The 20,789-nt window shown below is 33.7% G+C and overlaps 3 protein-coding genes across 12 annotated transcripts in view; 2 read left to right on the top strand and 1 right to left on the bottom strand.

The window, feature by feature from the left end:
* Window positions 1-9,812, bottom strand: part of LOC144965817 (uncharacterized) — a 37,274-nt gene extending 27,462 nt beyond the window's left edge. For 2 of the 4 annotated variants that reach the window (XM_078901565.1, XM_078901568.1), the window contains exon 1: window positions 6,054-6,178. The gene's annotated coding sequence lies outside the window, so the exon portion shown is untranslated. Of the gene's footprint in view, window positions 1-6,053; window positions 6,179-9,426; window positions 9,599-9,723 lie in introns of those variants that run through there. The other 2 variants (XM_078901567.1, XM_078901566.1) reach the window with 2 other exon arrangements.
* LOC144965812 (dynein heavy chain domain-containing protein 1-like) overlaps window positions 6,439-20,789 on the top strand; it is a 120,423-nt gene continuing 106,072 nt past the window's right edge. For all 7 annotated transcript variants that reach the window (XM_078901554.1, XM_078901557.1, XM_078901559.1 and 4 more), the window contains exons 1-9: window positions 6,439-6,573; window positions 8,751-8,978; window positions 9,562-9,666; window positions 16,832-16,919; window positions 18,208-18,309; window positions 18,972-19,163; window positions 19,563-19,650; window positions 20,176-20,243; window positions 20,436-20,543. In XM_078901554.1, coding sequence (XP_078757680.1) covers window positions 8,821-8,978; window positions 9,562-9,666; window positions 16,832-16,919; window positions 18,208-18,309; window positions 18,972-19,163; window positions 19,563-19,650; window positions 20,176-20,243; window positions 20,436-20,543 — 909 coding nt within the window. In that variant the 5' untranslated portion in view covers window positions 6,439-6,573; window positions 8,751-8,820. The remainder of the gene's footprint in view (window positions 6,574-8,750; window positions 8,979-9,561; window positions 9,667-16,831; window positions 16,920-18,207; window positions 18,310-18,971; window positions 19,164-19,562; window positions 19,651-20,175; window positions 20,244-20,435; window positions 20,544-20,789) is intronic.
* LOC144965816 (uncharacterized) lies at window positions 10,104-15,500 on the top strand. Its single transcript, XM_078901564.1, has 2 exons — window positions 10,104-10,243; window positions 11,837-15,500. The coding sequence occupies exon 2, from the start codon at window positions 11,862-11,864 to the stop codon at window positions 13,350-13,352; it is 1,491 nt and encodes a 496-aa protein (XP_078757690.1). The 5' UTR covers window positions 10,104-10,243; window positions 11,837-11,861; the 3' UTR covers window positions 13,353-15,500.

The raw sequence follows: 20,789 nt of genomic DNA on the forward strand, positions 1-20,789 counted from the left end.
TATAGATTCGTTGCCACCCAGTGTCTCCTCTTGCTGGTACAGAAGCCTGGTAACTGCTCTCCCAGTTTCAAGGAGTCGATTTCCCTGGAGATATTGAATTCGTCCAAACTGACTTCCATCTCGGATACGCAACCCGATCCGAAGTCAGGGAAGCGAAGTATGAGGCACTGTCCATTATGCGCTTGAGAGGGGTATCCCCATTCCCTCTCTTGATCTTATTAAGCCAGCCAGTTGTAATCATCTCCCATCGGACATTGGGAGGCTGGATTGGCCCCATTCTCTAGGCATTATTCCAGCATTCACGACACTATATGAATGGACTTGCGAAGTTTTACAACCTCTCAATGTTCAGTACTCTGCAGTGGAATAGCACAGTGCCAGGACAGAAGTCTTCAGGAGTGCTTGATTAGCACCCTAGCTATTCCTGTCAGCTTCCTCAAAAGACTGTTGCATTTCTCTATCTTCCAGGCAACTTCTTCGAGATGGACCCAATAAGTGAGGCTGCGGTCCAGCTTAACCTCCAGCTACTTCGGATTTGGCTCATTTATAACGCGCATTTTCATCACTGGGTGATGCTCAATGCGCGAAACAATAATACAGTGACATTATTATACAAATTAAATATTATACATACTACATCAACATAATATTATCATTATACAACAATGTAATAACTAAACATAAAGTCATTAATACAAGATATGTTATAATCCACATGCTATGTCAAATACGGAAATAATATAAAATAATGATATAATATCATAAACTAAATTAACATTCATATTGGGGTCAAATTACAAAGATGCATTAATCAAGATGTGTTTTACCAAAGAGATGGTGTTTTAACTTTGATTTAAATATTGATAAGGACTTCGCTTCTCTTATTCTTTTAGGAAGAGAGTTCCAGATGGAAGGTCCGACGTGACTGAACGATCTGCCGCCGTAAAATTTATATTTATATATTTATTTGAAACAATTAATTTTGTAGAATCTAGTGCAGAACGTAGACTCCTCGTTGGCTTATAAGTTTCTAAAAATTCAGTAATATACAATGGTGCTTGATCATTAAGGCACTTATAGCACTATACTGCTAATTTGAATTTGATTCTCACTTTAACTGGTAACCAATGCAGCTCATACAAACGTGGCAGCGAGTAGGATGTTCTCTTCTTTCTTAAAATCAATTTAACAGAGAGATGATTTACAAGGAAAAAAATATCATTTCCCAAAACAATAACTATGCATTTGACCGTTTCCCTCTCAGCTAGGACTCTGGCCAGGGCCAGGACAAAACCAAGTAATCTCATTCCAAGACAAAGACAGAAAGCATGTTGGAAAACAGATATAAGGGGATAGAAGACACAGTATGTACCCTCCCCCCCCCCCCCCCCCCCCCCCATGCCCACTATGGGAGGTCAGGAACCCCACCCAGTTTGTCAAAGTAGGATTTGAGTCTGGCAACATCTTCACTAAGTACTCTCTCATGACGGGTCCACACCTTACTTTGAGTAACGAGTGCCCAGTCATCCGTGTATCCCAGTCTCAGGGAGGAAGTGTTCAGCATGTCACTAATGTAGACATTATGATTAATGCAGCAGCTTCTAATGGTGTCACATTACTATGTTGTTATGATATTCTATTCAGGTATACGTTTGTATATATGTATGAATGCTGCAAGATTTAAAAAAAATGTACATCATACATCTGAAGGTCAACATTTTATTCGCATGTTCATATTCTTATTTTCTATTTTCATGACAAATTGTACTGGTGTGTGTTTTTGAATTACTTATTGATCATTTTAAAACGTCTATATATATATATATATATATATATATATATATATATATATATATATATATATATATATATATATATATATATATAGAGAGAGAGAGAGAGAGAGAGAGAGAGAGAGCGGTTCGTTTTATTGTGTATTCATTGGAAATTGGAGGGAGGGTGGGGTCTTTTGAGACAATAAACAATGTGAGTGGACCCAAAGAAAAAGGGGAGGAGAGTTCAATAGCTGACAATTGACCACAAGGGGTTGTGATAACTAGTGACATGTCCTAAATAGCTTGAGGTTGCAGCTCAAAGTAGAAGATTCAATTATATGATTTCATGTAAGTCATTACAAATTAAGCCCCACCCCCTCCTCTTCAAGCTGTCATCTGACTCAAAATGGAAACAATGCAACAAATGATTTGACCAGTCCCATTTTAAAAATTGCAATCTCATTGGTCAATATGTTTCCCGTTGATTGACTTTGACTTCTTTTGAAACGAAGAGCTTTCTTATACTATCCCTCCCTATTTTTTTGCTCCACCCCCTCCCTACTTTTCCCCATTTCTTTATCTACCAGTCTTGCTCTCTCTCTTTGTCTCCCTCGTGTTTCTTTCACACAAACAAACACACACACACACACACACACACACACACACACATATTTACATCTTTATTCTATTTATTCTCTCTCTCTCTCTCTCTCTCTCTCTCTCTCTCTCTCTCTCTCTCTCTCCCCCTCCCCCCCGTTTCGAGGCGGAGGGTCATATAAATAATAATGATAATAATAATAATAATAATAATAATAATAATAATATAATAATAATAATAATAATAATAATAATAATAATAATAATAATAATAACATAATAATAATAATAATAATAATGATATTAATAATAATAATAATAATAATAATAATAATAATAATAATAATAATAATAATAATAATAATAATAATAATAATGATATTAATAATAATAGTAACAATAATAATAATAGTAACAATAATAATAATATAATAATAATAATAATAATAATAATAATAATAATAATAATAATAATAATAATAATAGTTATAACAATAATAATAATAATAATAATAATAATAATAATAATAATAATAATAATAATAATAATAATAATAGTAATAATAATTTAAAAAAAAATAATAATAATAATGATAATAAAAGTAATAACAATAATAATAATAATAATAATAATAATAATAATAATAATAATAATAATAATAATAATAATAATAATAATAATAGTTAATAATGATAATAGATAGATAGATAGATAGATAGATAGATAGATAGATAGATAGATAGATAGATAGATAGATAGATAGACAAACAGACAGAAAGACAGACAGACAGACAGATAGATAGATAGATAGATAGATAGATAGATAGATAGATGGATGGATGGATGGATGGATGGATGGATGGATGGATGGATGGATGGATGGATGGATGGATGGATGGATGGATGGATAGATGGATGGATGGATGGATGGATGGATGGATGGATGGATGGATGGATGGATGGATGGATAGATAGATAGATAGGTAGGTAGAGATGTGATGGTACGTGATTGGAGGATAAGTCTTGATAAGTCTTTGTCCAGTTTCCCGATTTTATGTCGTATGGATCAATGTCTTTCATGCATACAATTTTTTTCTTTGTAGCTTTTTTCGATACAGTGTCCATTGTGTTGAAAGGATTGGTCGCCATTTTGAAGAAATCTTTGCTTCAATCAAGGGACTAAACCGTGTAAAATGTCAAAAATTAACTCCCTTAGTCTAACCGCATACTCTCTATAATCTCTTACTGTTTAAGTTTAAGTAAAGTACTCACAACATCTGCCAGCCAGATATAGCGTACAAGCACATGAAACTATGTGTAACCTTAAATTTTAACAGTCTTGGTTGATAGAAGTAGAAGTTAAAACCAAGTCATTAAAATTAAAACTCTAGAACGGCAGTGTGAAAACAATAACAAAGTACAAAGAGCTGATGAGTGACGCCAATTATCAATTTACTTCTCTCGTACGTGCTGTATATTTTTCAGTTACTATTCTCAAATCCCAACCCCGGCCCCTTGTAGGGAATGATATGCCTTTTTATGTTGTGTGTTTGTGTGTTGGTGTGTACTATCTTGTACGAGGCTGTTGTGAGTTGTTCTCAGTTGTCATGATGTTCCGTTTTGTGATTGTGACGTCATATTTTGTTTGTCAGCGTATATAAGCGACAGTCACCGCTTACTCGCTCTCTTTGACTTATTTGAATCACTCTAAAACGTTTCGTATTACTATTACGAACAACAATCTAGAGGTATGTGAATGTGTACCTTAGAGTTCGAGTAAATCGCGTAACTACTAGGCAGTTTAGTGAGCAGCAGCAGTGGCAGTCAAATTTTGACCCAACTCGCCCATAGGAAAGTTGTGACTGGAAATTGCCGTTCGCGTTTTGGGAGGTTCAATTAAAGATGCATAACTTCGTTATAAAGAGGAATATCGCAGATATTTTGGTATCATTATTTTCGTCTTTCAATTTCCTTTTAAATGGTGCCAATTAAGGAAAAATCCATTAATAATTCCAGAAGTTATATGAAGTTAAAATTTGGCAATTTTCAAATGCATCTATTTTTTTATTTACCGCGTGTGTTTTTAAAATTTAAACGCTTGTTTTTAGAATAACATCTAAACTTTATTCATGCCAAATTTCAGGGCTCTATATCGATGCGCAGACACCTTTTAACTCTGCGCCGAAATGCCTTGTTTACATTATCTTCTCATCATGGCTGCCGGGCGATATCGATATTCATATCGATATTTTAAATTTAGTTATGTATTATGTTAAATTTAGTCCATAATATTTTCAGTACTATTATTTACTATGTTTTTATTTTGAAATACATACTTTCCAACTTTATTTATAGGCATTTTACAGTTTTTGTTTTAAAAGTTCGTATATTTCTTCTCTTTGTGAAATCCGATATTAATAATATCGATATTTTAAAAATACCAATTACTTTAATTTAATTTTATTTTACTTTGCCATCAAGTCATCAAGTTTCTTTCCCATATGTTTAGATATGTTTGTTATCATTTGTATCCATATTCTAAAGGCCTTAGCCTTAATAATTATTATGGTAAGAAGTTCTATTAGTTTTGACACCCCCATACATTGAGAGAGAAAGAGGGGGGGGGGGGGGATAAAATTATATTAATTGTCAGTTCAAATGATGTAATAGCAATAAACCCAAAGTGGTTCAGCATAATTTTTTAAAGTATTAAAATCCAGAACTTTCCTTCTAATTATAATAGGGAATCTGTTTCAATTTATTTGAACTTTTTCAATCTACCATTTTATTTATATGCAATTAAATTGCCATAGAGGTAAAAATAAATTCATTATGTCATTACACAACATGTTTATATCTTTTCATTTAAGTACTCTCAAACCCTTTTTTATTATCTATGTATTAATTAAAAGAGGGTAATTATTTGCAATTGTTTCAGTGAGATATTGGGGATAAATCCAAAAGTGATAGAGCAAGTTGTTTCTTACGTCTAGCCGAGTTTTTGATTATGTAACATTTGCGTCATATTATGTAATAATGTGTTAATTTGAACTGTTTATCTTCCTCTTTATTAATGTAAATGCATTGTCCTCGATAAGACGAACATTTTGGTATACAATATATATGATAAGAACTCCATATTGACTGTTTTAACCATTTTTTATTAACATCACGCGATTTCGGTCACAACTTTGCAATGGTAATTTTGGGGTAAAAACGGTCTGAAATTTCAGACTTTGAACTGCCGTAACTACATTTCTAATCAAGATAGAAACAAAATTCAAACTGTTTTGTAATCTGTGTTGCCAGCTCTTTCATATGACATTGGTTTCAAGTGTGTGAGGTACATATAGAATTTCTATTAAACTCCCTATAACTACCCACTTCGGTGGCGACTACCCACTCATGTGGAGATACATGCCTCGTGCATATTATTTATTTATTTAATTTCCCATCGCGAATGAGATGTAAAAATCTATTCACGACACCCTCATGTTCAATTCTGTCGGTCCATTCTCTTTGAATTCTCAGACTACGCAGCTAGAAGAGAAGAGTCCTTTCCAGGTCATCGGTCTGGGCAATTCTTGGACTTGGACTCGAAAACAGTTTAAAAACAGAAGCAAAAGAAAGTCGTTTCGAGACTTATCATATAATTCAAATTCCATGCATGTGGTACTCACGTTTTATTGTTAACTTATCTCTATGTAGCATGCGAAGTTATTCCCTTTTAGTACATTTCGCCATCACAATCACAATTCTAAGTTATGAATTTCGTGTTGAAACAGTCACAATTTCCTCAGTAGTGTTTCCTGTTGTTAAACCAAACATAGCCGGACTGGAGTGAATTAATACTTATGTACGATTGGTGGATAAAGTACAATATTCTTTTTTTTCAAATGTAGAACAGAATCAAAAAACAGCAAAAATGCACTACAGATTGCCTATTCTATTGAATCTCGAGTACAATGAGACTTTATCGTTTAATTATTTTGAATTAAAAAAAAAATCCAACGGACTAATCTAAGAACAAACAAAATTTACGCGGAGCCACTACTCAATCTCTCCGGATCTGTTTTTGTTGTGGAGGAGATCAATATGGCGACTTGACAACCAAGCTTAAGCCATTGGGTGCAGATTTGTGAGCTAACATATCGCCAAAAACAATATGTTCCAATGTTTATTCTTGTTGGAGTTAACTCTGTGAGTGGCTGCCCTTATTTGAAATATTTATTTTCGTTCTCAATTTTATCTCACGAAAGGTGGTTCAATTAAAATACTGGACTGTAGACTCTCGAAATGGAAGTGAAAATTTATACTTATCACTTAAACTTAAACTTAAACTTAAACGTTAATTTCTGAATATACAATAATGCCTTTTAAAGAAATCTCAGATATATAAAAGTACAAAGTAAGTTGAAGCCCAGAGGACACATGTTTGAATTCAGCTGTGCCTGCATGAGAGCTTTAGGAGTTAAATGAAATCCATTGCAAAAATTGCTCGAGCCTCGACTTCTATCTAATTCTAATGGAGAGGGTTTATTAACTCGCTCAACCCTAACACCGACCATATCCATTGTTTACCCGGGTTACTTTAACCCCATGCCTATTTATTACATTTTGCTAAGACAAATTATAGGCGTAGTGACTTGACTTGACTTAGATGCCTTTCGCGTCTCGACCGAAAGATCGGGTCGCCTTGGCTGTTTCCAGTATTTCCTGTGAGAGGTGTCTCCAATATTGCCTGTCCTCTGCTAGGGTTCTCAGATTTTCAAGGTCCCCTGCCGTTATGAGACTAATGCTTTGTCCAAGTGTTGTGAGGTTTTTGTTTAGGATCACAGGGAGTGTTGTGATCGGTCTTCCTCTGAAAAGGTTCCCGTGTTTTTGGAAGTATCCCGACATGGCTTGGTTAGCTGGTATGTTTTTGTCCCTGCGTAGTTTTGACCGAAAAGTTGCCATCGTTGTTGTAAAATGTCAAGGGAGATTGGTCTTTCTTTTGTGATCTTATAGAGTGATTCATTTGAGATCTTTTTTGGGTATTTGATGTCCAGTACCCTTCTGAGCTGTGTGCGATGGAAGGCATCCAGATGTTCTTCTTTGGATTTTGTCAACGCCCAAGTGCCGCAGTTATACAGAAGTACCGGTTTTACAAGAGCATGGTACAGTTTCAGTTTGGTTTTTCTCTTTATTTTGTCACCTCTAATCCATACATTGGTGAGTTTACTGAGTGCGGCGTTTGATAGCTGTTTTCTTCTTTGTACATCCTCGGTGTCTCCAATTAGTGAGCCGACTTTCTTTGTTCTTTTCCATTCCTCTTTGTTCCTCGATATTGTTGTAAATTCGGTTTTATTGGCATTGACTTGGAGGTTATATTTCATGAGGGTATTTTGTATGATGTCTATATTTGCTGGTGTTGATCCAATAAAATCGACATCTGCATAGGCGATTTCTCTAGGGATTGCATTCTCAATATGAGTCGTTGGTTTTGGAATGACTTTTCGAACTTCATAGTAGTATCAAAGCTAATGTTTCAGTTTTTACATGTTAATGGTAGTTGAATATAACTGAAGCCCAGAGGACACATGTTTGAATTCAGCTGTGCCTGCATAGATGGTACATGCTCATTTTTAATACATTTTTTTCAAATTTTAAAAAGTAGCAAAAATCTCTAGGATTGAGTGAGTTAAACTTTTATCACCAATTTTGCATGAAGTTCTATCACCCGTTTATCTATCTCGTAATAAGCTACCATGGGAATATGGCCATGATGGAATAAACTTGTACATGATTTCAAATGTCAAAGTTTTCTTCGAAGCCAAATATAAGTAATCATAAAAAAACCGATCCACTGTGAATTTTGTATAAAACAATTCACTTGTTGATCGTAGATTAGGCTTGTAAAGATAATTCAGATTTCAAAATATCTTTCAAAGATTTAATCTAAAATAAAACATACCCAGGGCTAATCTGCACTCTATCTCTCAAAGTCTTTTGATAACAATGATAGCAGTTATAAAAGTTAGCCTTACATCTCTAATTTTATGATGCCAATCTTTATACATTCTCAGAGTCCTGATAGCTCAGTTGGTAGAGTGCTCACTCATGATCAAAGAGATCGGTATAAGTCTCTGGTGCAATCAAGGATTTTTATAGCCCTTTGTCCACTCAGCAATGATTGGATAGCTGCATCTATCAAAAAAGTACTTTGCTATTCAAATGGTATCAAGTCAAATGTTGCTGTTTGTCTAACACTTTTTTTTTGTTTTAAAAAAAAGAAAGATCTATATCTAAAATAAAATGTTTTAAAGAAAAGGTTTTACTCTTATACCATAACCAACAATCAGCTATCTTGTTAACTGAATTTTACTCTTCCTTAACAGGTAATAGTTACTATGGATGGATAGACAAAATCGTGCTTAACGCGCCCCCAAGTGCAATACCGGGCCAAAAATGGCATCCAAACTTGACTCAAGTCATCAGGATGCAAAGAAACTCCCCCTTGTTGATATTGGTCGAAACTTTTTGGTTTCACCTTCTTCATCTAGTAAAAAGAATGATTTTTCAGCGAGAGATATTGCATCACAATGGGCCAGTAAAATTCGTTACAGGTACATACTAATAAGACTAGATAAAATATATGCTTCAGTGATTTTTAGGAAAACCGATGCTGAGCGATGAACAGCTCTTTTACAAATCTTATTAGCAGAATCTTCCCAATTAGTTTACAATGCCTAAAACAATGTTACTAAGAGCTCTTAATTATTCTTTGATGAGTTTATCTTCTTAGAAATATCAACAGCTTTTTGACACGAATGCATAATGACATTCTTAGAAAGATGGTATGAATCTGGAATGAAAGGTTAGTTATTAATTTAGTTCAGAGTGTTTTTAGTGGACAGTCAGTGCTATCAAATCTTCCCAATTTTAAATACCAAAGTGTTGTGTGCCATAACTAGTTTTATATTTACAACAGATATGAAGGCGTGGTATATCATCACCTATAATTATCTATTGATGATAGTTAAAAGTTTAAATTCATCATGCATGAAAACATACTTTTTCTAATTGGGTATCTCATCCATTCTTTGTGAATGTTGTGGAGGCTAGTGAGAAACAGGTGGAGAGGTAACAAGATGATTGATCAGAACAATACATCTCGTTTATAATTTACTGCTCTTTTTTTCTATCAAGGATCGATGAGAGTGTTGATTGCCATGAAGATGTATGTGAGGATGACGTAATGAAACTGAAACAGGAAGTCATTGCTTTGTTCATCACGACTTTACAACAAGACACGTGAGATTCATTCTTCCTGCTATTTAAACTACCCTTTTTTTTGTTTTCTGTACACACCTTATCTATCAATATTTGATCCTTATAATGAAAAACCTCGCAGTCTTAAAGTCAATCAAGGCCCTCTATATAGTGTTCCAGGCCGGGAAGCAGGTCCGGAAAAGGGATAGAATAAAAAACTACCAGGCCGACTTTTTAAACATTTTTATTGACTCCAGCATATTTAAAATGTATCACAATGTTATTTCAATATTTTTCCACTACATCATATTGTTTTGAAATAAAATATTATGACCGAAAAACGGATTTGAAGTGAGAACTATTTTACATCTCCGCCGCTATTATTTTAACTACAGGTATCGCATACGCAATCAGGCCTACGATCATTCCGCCTTTTGTATCGCTATTTCTTCCCCGTTGTTCCGCCATTGTTCTGACAACAATGCCTTGATCTGCTAACAAAAGAAAGTTTGTTTCAACTATTTACGGATCGCTGCCTCTCTACAAGATGGATATAAAGACGTCTAATTCCCTTTGAGTGTTGCCCTCTTCAATTTTCAGCGTATCCTCCCAAACAAAGGTGAGTTTTTGTCGCGAGTTTTGAGTGTAGAGTGTGACGAGTGACAATGACAATGAGAATGACTGGTAAAAATGGAATGTGAGTTTGGATTACAAAGAGAGTTTTATCTAACTCACAGCTGACTGTTAAATGAAAAAGTAGGTAGATAGACGTCTTAAATGAAGATCAAACTTCCGAAAGCTCCTACATCCCCAGTATTCTTGTATTTTATAATGTTCTAGAGTACTATCTAGATAGTAGGCGGTTTGGGAAGGGGAAACTTTTTTTTTTAAAGTTTGTCTCCCCCCTCCCAAACTCCCTACTAGAACATTATAAAAAAAGTTTCCCCATTCCCATTGAAACCCCCTACTAGAACAAGAATACTGCGGATGTAGGAGCTTTCGGAAGGCTTCCCGTCAATCTATCTTACTTAGACTAGGCAGTTCGACTGTAAACGGGGCTGATTGTGTCCCAGCTCTCAGCCTCAGCTAGCCCATGCCATAGTCATAGGGAAGTTGTGACTGGAAATTGAGGTGGACGTCTTAAAATATGACGCAACATTTTGGCAACACTCAATATTTAAAACCTTTAATTAATCTATTATTATTATTATTATTATTATTATTATTATTATTATTATTATTATTATTATTATTATTATTAGGGTATTATTATTATTATTATTATTATTATTATTATTATTATTATTATTATTATTATTATTATTATTATGACTGTCTACGTACACGGTAACTGGGCACCTATCACTATCTACTATCATTCGTTTACTGCGTCTTTATCTGTTTATTGTTTGTTTTTGTTAGTTTGTTTCCCTCTTTTTTTGTTACCTATTTTTGTTGTTGTTTTTCAAAAAAAATTTACCATGATGTTTAAAAAAAAAACTTCGATTTTAATTTTCTAAAATTATTTATTTGAGATCAGTATTTCTGGGCCTTGTTTCTTAATGGGGCTATGTGGTCTAGTGGGCAGCTATGTGGTCGAGAGGTATGACACTCGCTTTTTGATCGGAAGGTCCTTGGTTCGAGCTTCGCTTGGCGATAGTTGAGTCCTTATAAAAGGCTCTTTACTCACATTTTCTCACCGTACTCAGGTTTTTAAAAATGAGTATCTGGCCATTAACAGCATTGTCTCTGTCCGAAAAAATTGTATTATCGCCTCACAGGCGTCATGTCTCGTTCTACATGTTACGTGTTGCTGTTTATCAGAGACCCCTTGTAAAACGCTTTGAGCATGTTTAGTGGAGATTGTACTATATAAAAGCTCAATTTAATTTTAATGAATTTAATTCGTACTTCCTTACAAAGGGGTAGGCTGTCCCATCATTGTTTATATTTATTCACCTTATCTACACCATTCACACTACACATCTCTTATTCGTCTTGTTTTGTTGATAAAGGGGAAACCAGAAACGTCCACAGTATGTCTTCGTCTAATAAATTGAGGCTTACAATTCAACACTTATCGTTATTTTTTAGATGATGTGTAATGTGTACATGTATCTTGTAGTCCTGCTTAAAACAATTGACATTAATCTCTACCCTAATTTCAAATGGTTACTATAAACTAATGTATCTACCTTTTTTTTCCCCACAGTATTTGATAACCAACAGTTCGTTCCATGATGGTGAACAAGTGCTGTGTCCCTGGATGTGACAGTAATTATTACAGACTTAATTGTGCGCCAAAAAAGGCATCTTGTTTTGAATTCCCGAAAGATGCAGAACAAAGGAATTCATGGATTAGAAAAATTCCCCGGGAAAACTTGGTTGTGACAAAGTTTACTGTTGTATGTGAAAAACACTTTCAGGAAGATGATATTATACGTTTTAAAGTCGTTCCTGAAAAAAATGGACAACCACAGAAAACTGTTCGCAGGAAGCGTTTGAAGTTGAAAGCTGGTGCCATCCCATCAGTTTTTCCAAATCTTCCCTCTTACCTCACTACTACCCCTTTGCCTCAAAGGGAAAGCCCCAGGAGTAAGAGACAGAGACTTGAGGAGAGAGAAGAGGAAAGTTTTAACGTTTTTTTAGAACAAGATAAAATTTTAAGTTTTGAGCATTTTAAAAATGAAGTGTGTGGATTTCTGCAAAAGTGGAAATATAATGATATTTGTTATGCTTTAAAAAATGATTCTGTATATTTGTATGCCACTGCATCGACTGATTCGGATGGATTAACGATTCCTTTTAGTATATGTGTAAAAAATGATTTGAAACTAGATGTGTGGTTAAAAAATGTTCTTGTTTGTAAAAATGACTTGAAATGGATAATTCCGGACTCTAAGCTGTCTACTTGGAGCCAGTTAGAAAATATTTTAAGCCATTATTCTGCAACAGATTTTACATCTTCCTATAATTCAACATTTCATCAGGCAATTAAATTGTTGAATGTCTGCAGAGACAAAAATAATGATGATAGTAATAACAAAGTTTTTGATTTTTTAATTGATCAGTTAAATTTGATAAATCTGTCTCCATCACAGCGTAGATTTTCTGCTGAATGTATGATTGCTTCTTTTTGTATTTATTCAAATTCCCCGACAACTTATCGTAAGTTAAGGGATTCTTTACTTATTCTTCCCAGTGTGCGATATTTACGTTTATTATCTAGCACTGTATCTTTAAAATCAGGTCTGATTGCCAATGATTTTTTAGTGAATGAAATTAAGTACCTGTCAGATAAAGATTTGTATGTTAATCTTCTTATTGATGAAGTTCATGTCAAGTCGAAATTATCCTACAGAGGGGAGCAATTAATTGGACAGGCTACAAATGATCCTGAAAATCTTGCCAAGTCTATGCAATGTTTTATGATTTCTTCTGTCATGTCTAATAAGAAATTAATTGTTGGAATGTTTCCTGTTGTAAAGATGACTTCAGATTTCTTGTTTGAAACAACAAATGATGTAATTTTTAATGTTTGTAAAGCTGGATTTAATGTCATCAGTGTCATTTCTGATAACAATAGAATTAATCGAAAGATGTTTTCTTTACTGACTAAAGACTCAGAAACTAAATTTTTTATACCTAATCCTATTGACAATTCTCTCAAGATTTTTTATTGTTTGACTCTGTTCATCTTCTCAAATCAATTCGAAATAATTGGTTGAATGTTAAAAACGATAGTCAAACTTTTACTTTCCCCAATTTAGATAGTGAAGTCATAGATAGCAAATGTATTTCTCATGCTTCCTTTTCTGATTTAAAGCATTTATACAGAGTTGAAAAGTCCCAACTTTTAAAAGAGGCCCCTACCTTAACCTGGAAATCACTATTCCCACACTCTTTAGAGCGTCAGAAAGTCAGTTTAGCCCTTAAGATATTTAATGAAACCAATATTGCTGCTTTGAAAACCTTAGGTCCTCATTCAGCTTTCACATCTTGGGAGGGTACTGTTAATTTCTTGACTATAGTTTGTCGTTGGTGGGATATGGTTAATGTGCATCACCAGTATTATGGGAGGAATAAGATTACACCAGAGGCCTCTCCTTTCTTTTCTTGTGAAGATGAAAGACTGAGTTGGTTACTAAAAATGTCTTCATGGCTCAAGAAATGGAACCAGATGCATAAAGAAACGAAGTGTGGTTTTTTTGTCTTCAGATACATTTTATGCTTTGCCCCATACATTAGAATGTCTAGTTGAATTGATAAGATATGTTTTAACTAAACTTAATTTTAAATTTGTTTTGACTGGAAAATTTCAGACTGATGATCTTGAGGCTCGTTTTGGTCAATATAGGCAGTTATCAGGTGGAAATACTTTGATTTCTGTGGAAGAGATTCTTCAGAATGAAAGAAAATTAACTATAAAGCAGCTTTTAACTATTCATTCTTCCTCTAAAGGCAGCATTCCCTTAAATGTTAAATGTTTTTTATCTGAGTTCTCTTCAGATAATTTGGATGAAAGTGACATGCTTTTCATTCAAAATTTTCCTTTTGAAAATGTTGAAATTCAGTCAGAGTCTTTAGATGTTATTATATATGTTGCTGGCTATGTTGCAAAGAAAGTTATTACAAAAACTGATTGTTCTTTTTGTTGTGAGATTGTAGGAGATAAAAACAAATGTCTTGGCTTTTCTATTGATGATAAACTTTTAGAGTATTTTGAAAACCTTAATCACGGTGGCTTAACATATCCATCTCCTGTTCTTGTTCATTTGTTTCAAATTGCACTTTCAATCATGAATGTTGCTGTTAGTAATATGGAGCTACATTTTTTGAAGTTAAACAATCAAAAAGATGTCCTAATGAAACTAAATATAGCTTACTGGACAGAGTGTAACCTTCCCATTGAATTTTCATCTGTGTGTACGAATTGCAAGTCTCAAAGAGATAAGTTATTTCATATATGTATATCAACATTTGTCAACATTTTGTTGAATAATTATTCTAAGAAAGTAAATGAAGCAAACTGTTCTAATCAGATTGTAAATGTAAAAAAGCCATAAAATTTGCATGATTTGTATTTTTGTCAGAATTTTATATTTGTTTGTTCCTGACCTCACATAGTGGGCAGGGAGATACATACTGTGTCTTTTATCCCCCTATATCTGTTTTCCAACATGCTGTCTTTGTCTTGGGAATGAGATTACTTGGTTTTGTCCTGGCCCTGGACGGATACCCTGGCTGGGAGGGAAACAGTCAAATGTATAGTTAGTTTTGGGAGATGATATTTTTTTTTTCCTTGTAAATCATCTCTCTGTTATGTACTGTATTATTTTTCCTTTCACCAATGTATGATTTGTAAACAATTGAGTGTGTTCCTCTGGAAGGAGACCTGTGCTTATGTCTGAATGAGACATTGAGTGATCTCAAACTTCGCACACTGATAGTGTGCTCTTGGAATCAACATCTGTTCCCTATTTGAACCAATACCCCTTTGTCTGCCTTATTTTTGGGTGCTTTAATTGTAATTCTATAACTTTTAACTATCCCATTTTCTTCCTTTTTTACTGGCGCTGATATGACCTAAGTGTTGTAAAACCCTTAAAAACAAAAACAAAAAACCCCACATATGCTTGTTTAAATTACTGGTTTGCATGTTTTGATAACTATGATGTGTGTAATAAATATAATTGCTTGATTGAGTGATATAATTATTACTTCAACTATACTATAACTGTAATTATGTTTTTGAAATCACAAAGTATAAATATATTTTAAAAGTATGTCACTTGCAATCTCTGTTTTATATTATGTATGATATACAGATTGTTCATATGTTAAAAATAAATGTCCCAATGAGATAACTGTAAGAACTGAGTTTTATTTCTTACTCTAGTGTGCAAGCGGATGGTTGGCGGGGCCATAGTAGATGGGAATCCTTTTAAGGTTCTTCCATTGTCATACTGTTTCTTCTTTTGGGGGTATAATTATATGTCTAAAGCTATTGCAAGTGTTCTACAGCTACGACAGTCTCAGTCATTTTTTGGAAATGTATTTTCTTGTCTCTATTCAACTTGTAACTACAAACTGTTTTCAGTTACTTTTCTTTTATCTATCACCTTACTCTCTCTCTCTCTCTCTTAGTGTTCTCTTAACAAGCTTACATACACAGCTGTTCTGTTTGTTCAGTCGTGCTATACGACTGAGTACTTACGTACAAAAAGGGTGTTAGCATATCCCTGGGCCATAATGCATGTTATGGGGTAACCATCATCAATCTATATTTTTTCCTGTAAATATCTTTCGTCACCTATTTTGAAAGATGACATTTATTTCCCTCGTAAATCTACCTCTCTGAAACATCCATGGCAGGGCCTAAAGTCTTGGTATTATTTTAACTTGTCTAACATCTTACTTACCACTGAGCACTTATATGACCTTAGCAGTGAGCATGGAATAACCCACATAAAAGTAAAAAAAAGGAAAGTATAAGAATTCTCACTTTTAACTTTTATACTACTATTATTATTATTACTACAAAGTACTCTATATGGGTAACTTGTGTAACTTTAGCTAAGTCGTTATTGATATTGAAATGAACGAACTTATAAGCGTTAATATTATTTAGAAATAAGATCCTCTAACACTTAACACGTCTTTAAATTGTTTTGTGCGCGAAGAGCTGCACGCCGGCGTACAGGTAAACGATAAAGTGGACAGCGGCGAAGTCGGCCTGTTAGTTTTCGTCCCTCTCCCACGCTTCCTGGCCTGTGCTATATAGACGGCCTTGAGTCAATGCATCCAAAATTTATCATTGTTTCTGTTGCGTTAAATGTACTGTTACAATTATTGCTACAACCCTTTGGAGATAGGACATTGATCTACTATAAGGGGCTTTCCATCAGATCCAGCTTAGACTCAACTGTATTTTGTCTCATTATATAGGATCCGAGAGCTCTACCAATTCAGTTACAAGAGCCACCTCTCAAAAGATTTATGCAATTTTCACCAATGACGTGCACAAGAGAGGCAATTAGAGAAAACTAGTCTGAGAATAGAATTGTTTAAATTATTTTTTCTTAATATTGTCAAAAAAATGATGTCTTTTTTAGAGGCAATCCGAAAAGGGCAAATAATATATTAATTGTTCCTTTATTGATAAAAGAGAAGGGAGCTGTAAATTCTGTTATATTCTCTTTTACAGGCACCCCCAATGGACTTTATTCATTGAAATTCTTGGAGTTCTGGAGCCATACAAGAAATATTTTGACTATTATGAAACACAGAAAGAGGTATGATAATTTAGAAAATTAAAAATTTTTTTTTTTTATTTGTTCATAATAAAGTACAGTTACATCTCCTTTTTCTACAATTCCGTTCTTTTGTCACCCTTTGTCATCCAGTTGGGTAGGATGGGGGACAGATCTTTATCTTCTTTATATAGTCTTTAACTTTAGTGCAGACGCTCTTGATTCCTGATGCCAATGCCTAATACTAGAAGGTATTCTGTAATATAGAGTTTAATCCTCCGGATTCTGAACTTTCAACCTCGGTACTATCCACCTCCGATCAATTGACTATTACACAAAGAGGCTTGCTGACCATTAAGTAGTGGTAGTTGTGATAAGTAGGGGTCAGTGGATGTTCAGTCAAAACACATGCAATCACTTACCATTGGTTGTGTAATGTGACTGTGCACTGTGCACAGTTAACAATGGCTTTAGTGGCTAATAGAAGAGAGCATATAAACTAATGACTTCTATGAGTAAACGATCAGTTTTTATAAGTACATATTTCTTTTTCAAACAATAACTCAACTCAATTACAATATATGAATTTATTAGACAAACCAAAAACGAAGGACAAATAACGAACAAAAATATTTTTTTGAATGAAATAAAAGCAAAAAAAAAAAAAAAAAAGAAAAAAAAGAACACAAAGAAAAACCCCAAAAGACAAAAACATAGGTAAACAATTGCAAAAAGAATTTTAAAAAACAGCAAAAAAAACAAACAAAACAAGTCAACAAAAAAACGACCTAACCCCCCCCCCCCAAAAAAAAAAACAAAAAAAAAAACAACAACAAAAAAAAACAAAAAAAACAAACCCAAAACAAAACACCATTTGTTCTTTTCTTATGGGAAATGACAGATGTTTTTGATCCACTTGTCATGCAGAAGCACATGGCCCACAATTCTATACTTCTTAGGACCTACGTGCAAATTTTTCACTGTGGTTGGACATTCCACAATCTGGTAAATTTTGTAATCCAGACAAATTGCCTGGATTCGAAGTGATTTTGCAGACATATTTGTACCAACTTTTGTAATTTACTTTGATATATATGCAGTGCATTCTATGGTTTCATGTGGATTATTTAAAAATGGCACAGAGATGATAAAGAGAGTAACATAATAAAGACATTCTATTGCCTAATCACAATTTTAGCTATCCATGGCTCCTCAGTAGAGATAATACAAAGTTGGTAGATATATTTTTAAGTTCAAACGTAGAGAGACTCAAGAAAGAGTTTTATGATGATTCTCACAATCAGTAATATAATTACTTTCAATTTTACAGATTCATCATTATCTTGAACGTATACTTCACCATGTTTCTCTTCATAAAGAGCGCCTGTTCGAGCTTCAGTTGGAAAGTCACTTGACAAAAGTTTTTGCAGAGGTAAATCTAAATACAAGATACGGATTTAGACTTATATTATGAAGACACTTTGCTAGTAAATGCCAACCGTATGATAAACTTGTCTTGTTCTCATATGATGGTCATCCCCAATCAATTTTACACATCGCTGAGAAACTGGAAGATAACCAATTTTAATGCTGTCATTTTTTGTTGCAGTTTAATTATTTTTGTACCGTTTTGATAAAGATCTGAAAAAAGTGTGCATGAAACGGTCCAGACAAAGCAGACAGAAAATTACAAGAAAAAAAAAAACATCCTAAAAATCAGCCTGCCTTGACTAAAGATCAAACCTCAGACGCCCTGATTTCCAGTCAGACCTGCTACCATTCCACCACAAAGGTTACCCGATAATTTAATTGATTTGATCTCTGTAATTCTGTAAAGCAGGATCATTGTATTATTATTATTATTATTATTATTATTATTATTATTATTATTATTATTATTATTATTATTATTATTATTATTATTATTATTGTTGTTGTTGTTATATTATTTTTGTAGTATTATTGTTATTATTTTCATTATTGTTTTATTATAATCACAATTATTGTTACTAGTATCATTATTTTGTTTTCATCAGCATTATTATCATTATTCTGCAATTGCACCTCTTTAAAACTGTACATATTCTATGCCAGGAAATCAAATTGATAAAGGCCATGGGGAAATCTCCAAAGAAAGACTATGGCAGTGTTCCAGTGCCTAAAGCATCGATGGAAGATCCCAAGTCATCGAAACCTCAAGCACTTGAATGTCAAGGCCCTTTGCCTCATCAATATCCTGGAAAGTTCTTACCTGATGGAAGAAATCCATACACTACTCAGATTCCAGTGAGTAAACGATTCAAAAATAAATGAACATTTATATGGCGCATTTCCACAGATTTTCCATGCTCAAAGCATCTCATAATCTTTCATTTTCCCAGCAGGCCAAATGGAACTGTACTTCCATTTTATACATTTCCAGTCGCCTGTTAGGTGACTGAGTGATTAAGGCATTGCATTGTGATCCAGGAGGTCTCGGGTTTGAGCTCTGCCGCAGGCACTTTTTCCCCTTAGGCTATATTATTAACAGCAGTTCATTGTCTTGGTTAATCCCTGTCAAAATCAGATATTTGATGGGTAATATATATTCCTCCATGGAATGCTTGGGTGACGGCTTCTGTCGATGCTGTGCAGAATGGGGTACTTTAAAAAAAAAATAATTTTATTTTGTTATTTTTTTTTTAGACTGATGAGGAAATTGTTGGTGCCAAGCCCTTGACTTTTGGTGATCTTCATAAATCCATGGGACCAGTTGGATTGGAAATGGCTTCTCGTAAGTTGATTTATCTTTTCATTTAAAATATCAATGACTACATTGATTATGATATTTCCGTTTGATACTTAATATTTTTGATGAAACATGACATCTGTAAAGTATCATATGGTTTTAAGTTTTCTTATTTTGTTTAATTTTTTTCATTCAATATACATTACCAGAAAATATTCAGTTAATCTGAGTTGGTGTAAGGGGGAAGAGGAGGAGGGAGAGAAGGCAGAAGACATTGAAGAGGGAAAATAGGAGTAGAAAGAAAGGAGGAGAAAAACATTTTAAAAAAGAAGAGAGAGGAGAAGGAAGAGGAGGTGTATAAGGGGACATTAATTCTTACAATAACTTCGTTTTATTCACGAGTGTGTATTTAGTTATAGTGCTTAATAATGTTTTGTTCCCTTTTTAAATTTTTAATAAATGGCAAATCAATATAATTCTTATACATATATGCATGATTCTTTTGTCAATCAGATAGAATTATGATGGCATTTTCCCTGTAAAATGAAATATTTTGTACTTTTCCTGTAGGAGAATCTATCTGGCACCGCTCTTTGGGGACAACAGCTCTAGCTCTTGCCACAGAAATTCCAGAAGAGGTAAATCAGGTTGATAATTCATATAATTAAAAATTATTTCTAATCCTGGTTGTTTGACTTTGAACTCAATTTTCTTTAATTCAATCCAACATAATACTGTTTTTTTTTCAATAGGTCACAATAAATGTTTAGGTATTCTAGAAAGTAGATATCAAAGACATCCTCTAGAAAATGTATTTTATTATATTTCAGAAATCAGATCGTTTGAAGAAACCTGCAGTAAGATCGAGTCTAGTCAGTAAAAGTCTTCCTTCAATGCCCTCTTCCAAGTTGGATAGAACCCCTCAGCCTATGCCAAAGGTTTGTTTGTGATTGCCTGTGATTGACGAGTTAAGCATTAATTAAGGTGCAAAAGAGACTTTGCATTGTCGTTTTTACTGTTTGTAACCATATGAGATTTTCTCTGAAGACATGTAAGGTTTGTTGTGATTATTGCTTGATGAGAAAGTTTATCTAGTATTATGTAAGGTGCAGAAGAAACACGTTGCATTGTCATTTTTACTAATTGTAACTATATGAAATTTTCTCTGAAATTCCGTAAGGTTT

Source organism: Berghia stephanieae, chromosome 2 (assembly GCF_034508935.2).
Source record: "Berghia stephanieae isolate SIO BIC M18660-M18661 chromosome 2, UCSD_Bste_1.3, whole genome shotgun sequence".
NCBI lineage: Eukaryota > Metazoa > Mollusca > Gastropoda > Nudibranchia > Aeolidiidae > Berghia > Berghia stephanieae.